This window comes from Astyanax mexicanus, chromosome 9 (assembly GCF_023375975.1).
Source record: "Astyanax mexicanus isolate ESR-SI-001 chromosome 9, AstMex3_surface, whole genome shotgun sequence".
Classification (NCBI taxonomy): domain Eukaryota; kingdom Metazoa; phylum Chordata; class Actinopteri; order Characiformes; family Acestrorhamphidae; genus Astyanax; species Astyanax mexicanus.
Window position 1 is genome coordinate 18,316,012 of NC_064416.1, and position 13,847 is coordinate 18,329,858.

A 13,847-nucleotide genomic window follows, 5' to 3' on the forward strand; every position below is an offset into this window, starting at 1 on the left:
CCTGTCATCCGCAGAGCTGAAAGACACCGCAAGACACCCACTTTTATGAAGTGGATGAAACGCATGCAGCAGATTCACACACAACACATTCTTTACATTTACATAACCCAAAGCATGGTTAGTCATGTGAAAGAACCGAGAAGAACATGTGAGGAGCATCACACGGCTCACACTCCTCAGTTCTGAGGGTGGAGGGCTTCTGCTATTCAGGCCAGTGTGTGAATATGCATGTCTGTGTATGTGTGTACGTGTGTGGGGGTATGGGTGGAGGAAGGGTGCAGCACATGTCCCAGATGTAGATGTTGAATGTTATCCTTACATCTGGGAATATTTATGCTACATACTACTGCAGCAACAGCAGCAGGATCAGGAGCAGGGCAGCAGATATCAATTTGAACTCAGTTTATGACGATTTAACAAATTCACAAGAAGGATTTTGACGTCTAATAAAGATCTCTTCTTAACTAATAGATTGATACTTTCAGTCACTGGGGTGAAACAATGGAAATGCTGAGTAATCTATGTTTTATATTGCTTTATTTATTTATTTTTGATAACGTCTACTGCACAGCTACAAACCAGCTGCACAGGAGGCACTAAAATCCAGTTTCCATAGAAACCTCAAGGCAAAATCCCAAAAACTGTTTGAAAGATTTATAATGCAGGAGGCAAATGTTTGAGCCCCCCTAGTCAGAATTCATTTTACTCTGAATAGACGTAAAGTTTATTATTTTTTTATCATTTGATTTAATATAAATTTTCTGCCATTTTTTTTTTTTACACATTTTTTTTAATGAAAAAAGTCCACAGCAAAAGTTTGGTCACTCTGTATGGTGAGTATTTAGGGTGCTTTCACATTTACCTTGCTTTGTCTGAAACAAAATAGCACATGTAAAATGTGGTGCAAACCGGGCTTCCAACCAATGGACCAAAATTTGGTCAGACTACAGCAATATTTGGTGCAGATAAAATAGACTGATCTGGTTTATTTGCTCCCTTGGTCGATGCAACCCAACGATCAAATCTAGTCATCTCTGAGCTAGACAGGTGTTCAGGTGCAGTTTAACCTGATTTATTAGCCTCATAAGTACTACAGCTATAATAATGGCATAAATGCCATGAATCTCATTAAAAAGCAAATAGTTTGAAAGCACAGCGGGCAAATTTTTGCATTCAGTGTTAAAGCAGCTTCATATTGCACAATACGTGCTAGTCTTAAACACAGGACCTTCTTGCTGTTTTTGTTCTTTCTAGCTCCTCCCCAGACAGCTTTGACCAATATGTGCTTGTGTAAAACCAAACCAAACCAGAGAGATTGATCAGTTCATCTTCCCACATGGGGTGTTCTGGTGTATGAGCTACTCACAGGTAAAGGTTCTCACAGCTGCTTCAAGTAGTTAGCTGACCTTATTCTTTCAGCACATTCTGTTGCTGAACCTAGACCTGACCACCTGCAGCAACTTCCAATAATTTACTAATGAACTCCAAATAAGTTAACTAGTGAAATACAGGTGGCGATTTTTTTTTTTTGGGCCAAGCAGTGTATTTACTACAGAGGATGCCCACATTTTTTTTGTAGCTGTAAATAGCTGTTTAAAACCAGTTCAATGTTTTTGGAGGGAAAAGTCACATGGTCATAGCCAGTAATATCACTTTATTGGATCAGTAGATTTCTTTGGAAATTACCTAAAAACTAGGGACTGTATATGAAACAAAAGGCAATAGCTCTCTTGAAAAGCGTGGCAAAATGATGAGTCTATAGGGGCAAAAAAAAGCAAGACACCAGTACTTTATTATGGAAAAAGCGTGACATCAGGAAAAGTCCAATCTGGCACATAGTTTGTTCGAATATTACAAAAAGGGAAGAAAGAAAGTCTACAAATCGATAATTTATACAAATACAACACCGTTTCAAAAAATAAAACTTTCTTAATTTAGTAAACTCTCTGTGCTCGTACTGAGCACGGTTCTGCAGTGACCCCACCGCCTGAAATCCCTGAGGAAAGACAAAAACACGCAATGTGTAACGGTGCTTGTTTCGTGTCGTTCTGCGTGGGTGAGGAGACACACTAACACACAAAGGTGAGGAGAGGAGGGTGAACACATGGTGAGCACAGCTACACACAGCACAGTCTGCACACAGTCACATACCCACCCACCCAGGTTTACACAACAGCAGAGTGAGCACTGTGATTAACTCTGTGAAGAGAGATGAGCCACAGCTCAGCAGAACTACAGGAAAAACCACTGAGCTTACTGAGAAGGTATGGAGCTCCTGAAGGGACATGGTGTATTTAACTTTCAGGAAAAATTCTGGTGCACGTCTGATGTGCACTATGCGGTAATCACCAGATACTAAGTGGTGAGCAGAAAAATCCAATGTGTTTTTTTCATTCGTTTAGTATCTGGTGATTAAAAAATGACACTACGTCCCTTTATCTACAGATTAAACAAAATACACACTGTTCCTTCAAGGGGCTCCATAGGAAGGAGCTAGAATGGTGCAGTATGCATAACTGATGAGCTCAGATCAGTGATAATGTAGGCATTTAAATGTAATGGTAATCCCAGATAAACTACTGGTAAGCAGAAAAGACCACAATCTGAATCTGAAACTGCTAAACTCATTCAAATCAGTGAGGCTGTTTAAACGCACTATAAAATCCTATTACTGCAGAACATTAGAGTGTGTCAGCAATCCAAATAAAACATTTATGTACATGAATTTATGAATTCGGAAATGAATTACATAATGGGAAGACAACTTTTTTAAAAGTTTATAAGGGTAAGGGTTTGATTGCATACAGCCAATAAATTAACAGAATGGGATGTGTCGGTTCATGCCATAACTTTTTTTTTTTTTTTTAAACACTGAGCCACAATAAGAAAATATACATCAGTTTTTGGAATGGTTTTGTTGCCAACTCGCACGTGTTGTGTTTAGCACTGCACGCATATTAACATGTATTTGTATTTATATGTATTTTCACACATCCGCAGACTAAGATATCTGAGAATACTCCAGATAAGAGTATACATGCACTGAGAAATCTAATTACTGACCTGAAATTCATCTCTTTTTTTGAATTTTTAATCAGGTATATTGGAGTATGCTGTTTACATCACTGCCAGAAACCAGTTCCTATTCAGATTATAATGTGCATGTAAACACACTCACTAATTTGATTTGAAGAGTGTTGCAGTTACAGTAGTCTACTCTCACACCTGCACACGTTCTCACATCATGGCCACCTTAACCTCTGCTGCAAAGAATGGATGAATTAGTCCCAAGTGCATGGTTGACATACAACACAGTGCCAGCTGGTTTATTTTGTTTTTATCCAAGACAACACAAAAGGAAATAAATTAAGGAATTAAATCAGCTAAGCATCCAACAATAGGCCCTTCATCTGTGAGAAACACATCATTTCTCAAAAAACAAAAACAAATAAAAAAAAAAACAATACAAAAGTCAAATGATCTAAATATTCTTCATGACTTGACATAACTGAAACAAATGTGAGATAGTGGCAAGGTTGACTACAGTACAGAACCGTTAATTACATTACGTAATATATTCTCAGACAAAACATGTACAAATTCATAAAACCTGAATAAAAAAAAAACAACAAAATATGAACAGATAAGGAGAACATAAAATAAGTGAAAACATAAGATGCTTTATGAGGACACAGTTAGAATTGTATAAATTCTGGCTCAACATCGCATGTGAGCAACACAACTAGTCATTTTATACTATCTGTCCCATCTTATATATTAGGTTTACTTTGTACATTTAAAATATTCCATATGAGTGATACAAAAAAAAATAAAACAAAATAATAAAAAAAAAGAGAAAATAATCCACCACAATTACATATAAAGAGCTTCTTACAACACCTGTCTATGGCTGTGCATTGTTAGATGAGTGCAACATGTTTTATATTTGGTTAGGAGACTGTCATAGCTGTGCATTTACAGTATTTGTGTGATATCTCTGTGATATTTTACTACTCATGACTAATCTAATGAAATTAGATGTGGTGCTGCTAGAGGACCTGGGTGGACGGCAGTCTGACTTGGCTGGATTATTGTGTAAAATGATTTAGGCCAAAAGAAGCTGTGGAACATCTGGATCTATAATGACTATAATAAAATCCCCACAAAAAAAGAACAACCACATGTTTTGGCAGGCCAGGTATGGTTATTGTTTGTGTTTAGGAATAGTGAAATACTATAAATTCAAAATCGGTAAATAAAATCATAAAAAAAAAACTGTAAAAATAAAGAACAATTTTACAAATGACCAAGTGGGAAATATATTTTAGAAATTACTAAATAAACTAAACTGAACATCAAGGTCTTACACCAATCATAGGTATGATCAATCCATGAGGGAATTAAAGGGCTGAACACCTTTTTATCTGAAATAGGAAATTATCACTTTAATAACTTACAAGCCCCATATACACCAATCAGCCATTACATTAAAACCACTAAGAGGTGAAGAGAATCTCATTTGTATGATTGTATATTAGACGGTTACTAAACCAATGGTGTTGGATGTGAGAGAAATGGACAAGGGTGATGTCCTAAGTGAATCTTTACAAAGACTCTGACAGATAACTGGGCTGGAGCATCTCCAAATAGCCAGAACCTGGTCAATGAGAGTGCTCATGCTAACCCCAGACCATTAAGCATCTATGACAGGGGTCGGCAATAGGCGGCCCAGGGGCCAGATGTGGCTGGAAAGCATAAAACATTTGGCCTGTGAGGTTGTTTGAACTATAATGAATGATAATGAAAAAAAAATAAATCTCTTATAAGGACGTTTTTACCTGGCTATGTCCCAATTCACTAGACAGGGCAGCAGTAGCGTATTGGACCGCGACCCTGATGACTCGGGTTTAATACCGCATGAGGAGCAATGTGTTTCTTTATTAATTTTTTTCTTTCTTCTTGGGTTTACCTGCTTTGAGATCAAATGTTCTACAATTGGGTTCAACAACCCTCTGGGCTGGAGAGCTACTAGTCTGTAGCACTCCATCCCATTACTCTTCATTTTACAAAACTGATTTGGAAACAGGCATGGAAATTATCTGGCCCGCGGCCAAACTTAATTGCCGACCCCTGATCTAAGAGCTACGGGAAAAGGCTGCCTGCTCGGATGAGTCCTGATGAGGTTTATTTTCCATCACATGAGAGGCCAAGTCCGACCCTTGGGAGCTCCATCTTCCAGGAGTGATTTGCTTACAGCTTATTTACAGTACAATTTTTACAGTACTTGGACCTACAAGAATCTGCTGCCATAGTCTGGATTAGTTGGTGAAGAGCACTTTCAGGACTTGGACTTGTTCCAGTTTACAAGTGGAACATAAGCTAGATGGCCTCCAGGTTGGCATTGGCTCTGAGGGGGTTGTACTTGTGTTTTTACTGGGCCCCAGTTGAACTTTTTCAAATGGGTAAAGCCCCATCATTACAGCCCAAGAAAATCTCATTGTCTCAATCGCAATGTCCAAACCTTTCTGGTCCCATTTCTGACATCTACACATGGAACAAACACAAAATCCATAAACCAAACATTCTTATTCTCAGTCAGGCTACCCATACAGGCTTCACGCGTGCATGTAATAATGGATAGAGTGAGTTATTTTGAGAACTAACAGATACAGTATATTAGGCAGGTGGTCATAATCTTTTGGCTCATTGGTGTGTAGTAACCAGAGCAAAATCTCTGGGCCATAACTTTATCCCAACTTAACAATAAGGTCATAAACAAAATCTAATTAACAGATGTGTTGTGAAAAACCCTTCTGTACCACTTCATTTATACAACATGTGCAATAACTAATAATACCCTTCTAAGCAAAACAATTTGAAAATGATTTAGCTCTCAATTTTAGAAGCTGTCTCAGTTTTTCTATTTTTAGTTCTTTTGCTACAGTACAGTTTTTTGCTTGCATTTTGTGAAAGTAAGGCAAAAAAACAAATCTTCACAAAGTAATTCCCCAAATTTCCTTCAAGCTACCCGCAGCTTATTGGACTTTCAAGAATTATGCTTATCATTTTTGGCAAAACATTTCAAACTCCTCTGTTTTTAAGCTGAACACTATTCAAATAGTGACAGCTCCATTAGATCATATCTTAGCATGTGTATTAGCAACATTGTAGGTTGAACAAAACACTGACTTCATCAAAATCCCTTCAGAAGAGCTTACCTTCACTTTAAGAACTTCACTTAGTGTAGTCCACAATTCAACAAGATCATCATCATAATCTTCAACATTATCATCATTATTATTGACATCTTTCGTTTGCAATCTTTTTAGAGCAAAGCATTACGCCATGATGAGTCAATGATCTGACAAAGTTAGCATCAAAAACACATGATCAGTGACTGAAATATGATAATTGATGAATTTATGCACTACAAATTCCTTTACCAGTGTTGAAACTGTTCTCTATGCAACATCAACATTGACACACCTTTACTTTAGAGATGGCAAAGATTTCTTTTCTTTCACTGTGTGAATGAAATCAAACAGACATGATTTCTTTTGAAAAGAAATCTAATGAATGTAATCATGAACACAAAACTAACAAAAAAATAAATCCACTGAAGCTGATTCAGGCTCTGATTCAGCTTTATGGAACTTCATGGTATTCCTCAGGAATTTCACTCCCACTTAATTTTCTACTTCCTCAGAGCAAATGTTGCTCCGCACAAACCCACATCAATTTAGCATCAATCAACTCTATTAATTCGAATCCATGGTATAGAGAAGCTTCAAGTATGTACCAACAGCCCCAAGCGTCTAGCTGAGAACTTGGAGCAGGGCAAAAAGCAATTCTAGAGCAGAAGTTTTTGAAGTTCTAAAGTTGCACTTCTCAAAAAAAGTTCTCAAATGTACCAAATGTGAAACCACTCATGTGGTGAGGAATCCCAAAATAGTGACTCCCAAGACATCTGGCTCTTGGTGACCTGCTCGGTCAGGCTGCACACTGCATCAACAGCGAGGGCATCATTCACACTGAGCTCCACGTCAAGAAGCTCATTAGTGTCTTAGAGTCAGGGCGCCATGGTCCTCAGGCCCTGCTTCTCCATGATGTTCCACAGCTTGCGCAGGTTGGACTGGGTGATGGTGTCATCGGGCTTGAGCTGCAGGGCTCGCAGGTAATTGGCCTCGGCCTCCTGGAGTTTTCCGTTCAGGTGAAGGATTGCTCCGAGATTCATCAGGGCTGCAGGGTACTGAAACACAATTTAGAATAAGAAAATAAGAAAAAAAAACTGGCTTATAATAAAATAGCTTTAACCCTTTATATGAACATCTAAGGACTCAATTCAAAGCTATTCTTGTTTTTTTTTTCTTTTAAACTAAAAGCAGTTTTATTCCTGAGTTGTATTCAATGTGTTTCTTTGACCATCCATGCATCCATGACCATCCTTCTAAAACAGGGTGGTCTGGTATGTTTTCCTAGCAGTTTTTTCTGGTCATAACAGCTTTTGCTGGCAACCTGAGCAAATGCGGAGCTGCTAGTGGTGCTAATGCAAGAGCTACTGCGAACATGGAGATATTAGAATGGCAAACTTTGTCTTTATCTGCTCATTCATACATTGCTAACACAGTAAAACACAAAATTATAACTGAAGAGAACCGGAAATCTGAAAGAGTCATTTGACCAATTAGAAAAAGGCTTCTTTTTTTTCTACTTTTTCAGAATTCTTTTTAACATTGCTGTCTAGATTGATGTAGATATTGATATTGTTCTTCCATTAGTAAAAATAAATAAATAAATAAATTCAATTAGAGCTGGACTGATCAAGGCAAAATATACACTAGTGTAAATGCTGTGTCCCACAAACCATGGAATTTTGTTCACAGTAAATTAACAGCCAAATATGGGCAAAAAAAATACTTGTGCGAGATGCAAGAATTCCTAATTGCCTGCCTGATTTTTCACCTAATCACATCTTTGTAAATGTAACCTTTATTTGATGTAAGTTTCGCTTTCATCTACTGTGAACATGGGGATATCAAAATGTCAAACTCATCTGGTCTTTATCTGCAGTTTCACACGTTATTTATCCAAAGAAATGCTGATTTAAACTGAAGACAGCTGACAAGCTAAAAAAGAGCGAGGCAGAGTTATTGTATTCTCACCATAGAAGTCTCAAATCCCTTAAACTTACAGACTGTCGCTTTAAAAACTCACCCACTTTCAGAAGCATTTTGGTTTTCTAATAGAACATAAACTCTGCCTGAGACACACTACGATTCTAGAGTCTATCTATGTGGACAACCCATCATCTGTTTTTCTTGTGTCAAGGTCGGATGAATGATGTCCAGTGTGTGGAGATCTCAATGGGAACAATATGCTGAGCACAGTGATTCTTTCAGCAGAAAGGGATTTGAATAGATAAATAAATCAAAATGTGGGTGACACAATCTCTGTGTACTGCAGGCTGTGCTATTCCCTGTTCGTCTATGGTTAAACACATTTTCTAAGCTCTCTGAAGCCAAAATAAAGGCTTGCCTGGTACCAGCACAAAACTCTGCACTCAAAATGAATTCAATATGTTAAAAAAGATTTAATTGCAAACGTGTGATTCTGATTTAACTCCTTTCTGGAAGCACTTCATACATCACTTAGCGTCTCTGAGGGGAAAAAAGGGCTATATTTTCTGCATCATTCAATACAGTCAGACCTCAGCTCTTAGTCCAGCCGACATTTTCAGGCCAGCTGCCAGTGCTGTGACATGAAAATACAGGAAAGTGAAGTGGTCATTTTGTTGGTGCATTAAGTAATAAATTACCCCAGTATGTGCCCCTACACTATGAGGTCAAACCACAAAATGAGATCAAGGGACCAACTAACTGCAGCAGTGGCATTAGAAACTACTAGAAAGCAAAGTACAGTCATAGAGTCTGGCTTTATTAGAGCCTGCTGATATGATGCAATAAAGATAGATAGGCCTGTGTATTGCCATCAGAATATAGGGGTTCAATATACAAAATATATGATTCGATATATCACAACATATTGTGATGCCTCAAAACGGTCAATATATTGTGATTGTTTAAAACCAACGTTTTGTAAGACTTTTTTTAATGCAATCAGACTAATGGGATCTAACGACAGAGTACAACACTGCTATCTAGTGGTCAGGGGGGTTAAACACAACACAAAGTGATCCACTGTCTGACACAAGTAAACTAATATTAAAATATTCTTACCGTTTTGAAAATTGCAAAATACCGCAAAATAATATCAATATTTTCTTACACCTCTAGAGAGACAGGGATCAATGTTTAACTGCTTGGGGGTGCTGTAACTGACCTGTCCATTATTATTTTAACACAAATGCTTTTTCTTACCAGTAGCATGTTGAACGAGCTTATTAGCCACAGGTTAAAATCCTGTTTAACCAAGAGGGAAACATTCTCATGTACTTTACCATGAATACCAACTCCTCCCCTCAGGTAGAAGGTACAGGATGCTAAGATGCCAGTTTAATAGATATAGGAATTCATGTGTGCCAGTTTCTATGAAGCTCTTAAATTATAAGGCATTGAGTATATGCGCAATATAAGTTAGGTTGGTGTAATACAGTCTGTGCTGGGTTAGAGGGAATGTGTGAAATAAGCAAGTTTCAGGAATTATGCAATATTTCTGATACGTAAAAATGATATATAGAGAGTTTTTTTTATGTTGCAGCAGGATATATCTATGGGAAGTCCAAGGAAAATTTCCCCTTGGGTACAATAAAGTATGTCTTATCTTATTCAGTGTCTTTTTCCAATTCAGGCATATTTTCAGTGCTGTAGTTATCTAGGCTAATTTAGGTCTCCCGCTTGTTAGTACATCAGGATAAGGTGCATAAGGTATAATGTACTCTAATGTGTATCAAATAAAACATGCTACTAGAACTGACTGGGCTGAACACACTTTGCTTTAATATTGAAGGTGCAGTACTACTGAAAAAAATGTGTTGCCCAACTCAGATCTGCTTTCAGTCTCAGTGCACCAGCTGGAATTCCTGGAATTCATTAGAGTAAATGCTAAAGCTCTGCTCGCTATGTCAATCAATCACTTTTAACTTTTTGCTTTATTCCTGACAACTGTATTTCAGTTACATGTGTTTATTTTTTATTAGGAACAATTGACAGTTATTAGCATTATTATTTGTTACATTTTATTTCTATTATTTATTGGTAAGTTTTAGTTTTCTTCAATTGCCCAACTTTTTATTTCTTATTTTCTTATTATTCGTTTAACTTCTAACTGTACCTGTTTTATCCATTATTAGTTAAATTAACTAATTGACTTATTACCTTAATATTTTTAATTAGATTACCATTTTTAACTTGCTTATTGTTATTTTTGTGTAAGCTAATGAAATAAATAAATGATTTTTTATTTTATTATTTTCTTGTTTAATCCTATTGTAAATGCTTAGTTACAGTGAGAGAGGGTCACCTCAGTGTAAAACCCTCTGAGTGAAAATTAAGATTAACTGCTTGATTACAATGTTTTAATTTCATTTATGTTCCATATTATTTAAAACGAACTACATTTCAAATGTAGCTATTTTCAAAATATATATATATATTTTTTCTTTGAATTCAAAGGACTTTTTTGCCAATGTTTTTTGAAGTTCTCCTTTGGAACAGCGGCTAAGAAAAGAATGCATTTAGAGGTGTGATGGTACTTTTCTAATTCTAGCATCAGATTTTTCCACTGAAAAATTTGCTAAGAAATGCTACAAATAACACTATTACTAATTCTATCACTGTGTGTGTATGTCTTACACCAGATTTAAAAGCTGCCCTAAAGGAAAAATGAGTGAAAGTGAGCCGGAGAAGAAACCAGAGAAGAGCTCGGATCTTTGCGGAGGAAGAAGAGACTTTACCAGCAAAACACCATGAAATATCATTAGCACAATTCCGGTCCATTCATCTACAGACAGGCTCCTGTCAGAGAGAGCGAGATGTGGGCGTACAACTGCACAGCATCACACCGCTTCTTCAGAAAGAAGAACCTGATGGATGAGCTCTGATCACTGTTCTGCCACAGCCTCACACAATCCACCCAATTCCACCTTATACACAACTCCACACTCCCCGCCATTCAAAACTCCTCCCCCTCCAGGCATGCAGCAGCAACAGCAGCTCCAGATGTGGCAGAGATCAGATGACCTCTGCAGAAACAGCTGCTGCAGAGACCAACTCAGCTGGAGAGTGGAGACAAGCAGGTAACCCAGGGCTATGAGACTGAAGTGGTTAAATGGTATTCCATCTCCAACTAAAAAAACATGCTAAGTTCAGATAGGTGGGATTTCAGATTTTTTTTTTTTCATTCTTCTTCAGTTTTTTGGATGTTCTCATTTGATTATCATCTCAAAACTCTGTGTCAAATCATGTATTTGATGTTAACAACAAATGACACACTTCAGAGTGTCGACTCATGCGAGTCAAATCTCGGAAAAACATGCGTCACATCAGAGAAGTCAAACAACGAAGAACCTTGAATGAATCTGTGCATTTCAAACAAATCAGACTGATTGGGACAGTCTGTACTTTACTGAGGCATCGTTCTTTCCATTACCAGACAGTTCCAGAGTGATGTTAATGAAAACAAGTTCTTAATTCTGAAGAGCTGCCATCATGTAGAACTTTTATCAGGGTCGGTCACTGATTATATGAACTTTTACAGAGCCGTTAACTAAGTGAAGTGAAGCTAAGCTAAGTAAACAAAACTACTTAAAAAAAAGACTTTCTTTTAAATTCGAACGAGTGCTGAACGTTAATCTACACAGATTTCTCTCTGGAAAAATGTGTCTTTGGGTGAGTAAAGCATTTCTGTTTATTTACATTAGGTTAAGATTCCCAAATTTCTCAAGGCTGGAGCATTAGCATTATTGGCTATCTGCTAACTGAACTTCAGCGGAGTGGCTTTATTGTTCCTTACAACCTGACTGGCCAAATTCATACATAAGGGACACTGGATTATAAGGTGCACTGACGATTTTTGGGAAAATTTAAGGATTTTAACAGTGTGAAATCTTTTCATTCTGACTCTATGAATTGTATCGCTAACAGAAGGGCCTGTGTGATTCATTTCTGCTTGTATTAAAGCTCAACGAGCTTCGAATTTGGATATCAATACTAGCCTTAAATGTTTCAAGTAAATGACTAAGCATTTTGTTGTAAGTCGCTCTGGATAAGAGCATCTGCTAAATGCCATAAAATATAGATAAATATAAATAAATGTACTCACGTTAGGTCTCAGGCTTGCTGCTTGCTTGTAGTACTTCTCTGCAGCATCATTGAGGCTGGCTTGTCTGAAAGAGCAAAGAACATCATGAATATGACAGTAACAGTGTGGTTTGTGATCTAACTACACTATATTTCCAAATGTTTGTGTTCACTTGATTTAATAAAACCACACACATACAAAAACATACAGCCTAATCTCTATAGAAAAGTACTGCCAACAGTATTTGACTCTCTGGAGAAAATAAACATGATGCCTAAACCCAGGTGTGGGCTAGAAGGGTATAAAGTCCCCCAGGCATTAAGTTGTGGAGAAGGAACTGTGTTCTTTTGAATGATGAAGCTCCATGCAGTATGTAAGTATGGATGGGAGTTGGGGATGTAGGAAGCAGTTGGGTTGGAGATCATCCACCATCATAACCTCACTATTGCTCTTTTTGCTAAATGCAACCCAACAAAAGTAGAACAACCTATTTAACACCCTTAATTTCAGAAGAAACCTTAATCCACATACTGTACCCACCGGATAAGCTGGAGCTCTTCTGGTTCTAAAATTATATATGGCAATAAAGTATTCCTCTGACCTGCACTCTTAAAGCCTGCACCACAACACATCAAAACAGTGCAATAGACCAGCTGTGAGAAATGGTGCAGTGGACCAGCAGTGAATTGGTAAGAGAAAAACAGCATTTCTGCTCGTCCCAGAAGACCGGCCTCTACAGATGCTACAATAAAAGCACAGATGAGGCGGCACTGTTTTCCATATGCTCACCACGTATAAAACCTACTGCTCTCGGATCTTCTTTCATCTAGCTTGTGAATTTCCTCGCTTTGTCTGAAACCTTCTTGCATGTATTAATTTTCCAATAAATCAGAAATAGCTTTAAGCAACTACAGATGGATGTGCCTGCTGGCTGTAGCAAACTCGCAGTCTCGAACTCAACACAAACAGTTGTTCTGACACTGTATCTGACAAAAGAAAAGGACAGACACATGGACACTGACCAAAGTAATAATTCAAACAAAGAGACAGATGGCCTGGTCTTGCATTTTGGATGCTTGGCTTTCAACAAGTACAGTCAAATGAATGTGGATGTTTTTAAAGATTTTTTTTTACAGATTTCACAATAGAAGTATTTATTATTAGGAGATTAAATGGGATTTTGTGAAGAGTGACTATACTGTTAAACAAGTTCTTTGAGTCACGCCACAGCAGAACCGTGTTTATGATAGAGGCTGTAAGTATGACAACTGTTTTAGGCAACTGTTTAGTTTGATACTACACGACTTTCAGTCGTCAGTTCATTTGCTCATTTATACCCTTCACACCAAACAAAAAATTGTCTTGTAGTAGGGAATTTTTAGCTAGTTGTGTTTTTTCCACTACACTAAACTGATCAGTGATACAGAGGGATCACATATTACATGATCGTTCACCAGGTGATGAGCTTAAATACCATGTAGCACTATGTTTATATTGCAAAAACACATGTAGGATATCTGATGCAAGACCATGCAGGAGATTCATTTTCATCCACAAATTAATGTCTGGTATCAACAGAATGATACAAG

General features: G+C 37.4%; 1 protein-coding gene across 1 annotated transcript in view; it reads right to left on the reverse strand.

Annotated features, from left to right (window-relative positions):
- Nucleotides 1–1,770: 1,770 nt before the first annotated feature.
- tmtc2b (transmembrane O-mannosyltransferase targeting cadherins 2b) overlaps nucleotides 1,771–13,847 on the reverse strand; it is a 184,260-nt gene continuing 172,183 nt past the window's right edge. Inside the window, exons 11-12 of the mRNA XM_022679614.2 lie at nucleotides 12,280–12,343; nucleotides 1,771–7,249 (exon numbers count right to left, since the gene is read on the reverse strand). Of these exons, the coding sequence (XP_022535335.2) occupies nucleotides 7,070–7,249; nucleotides 12,280–12,343 (244 nt within the window). The 3' untranslated portion in view covers nucleotides 1,771–7,069. The remainder of the gene's footprint in view (nucleotides 7,250–12,279; nucleotides 12,344–13,847) is intronic.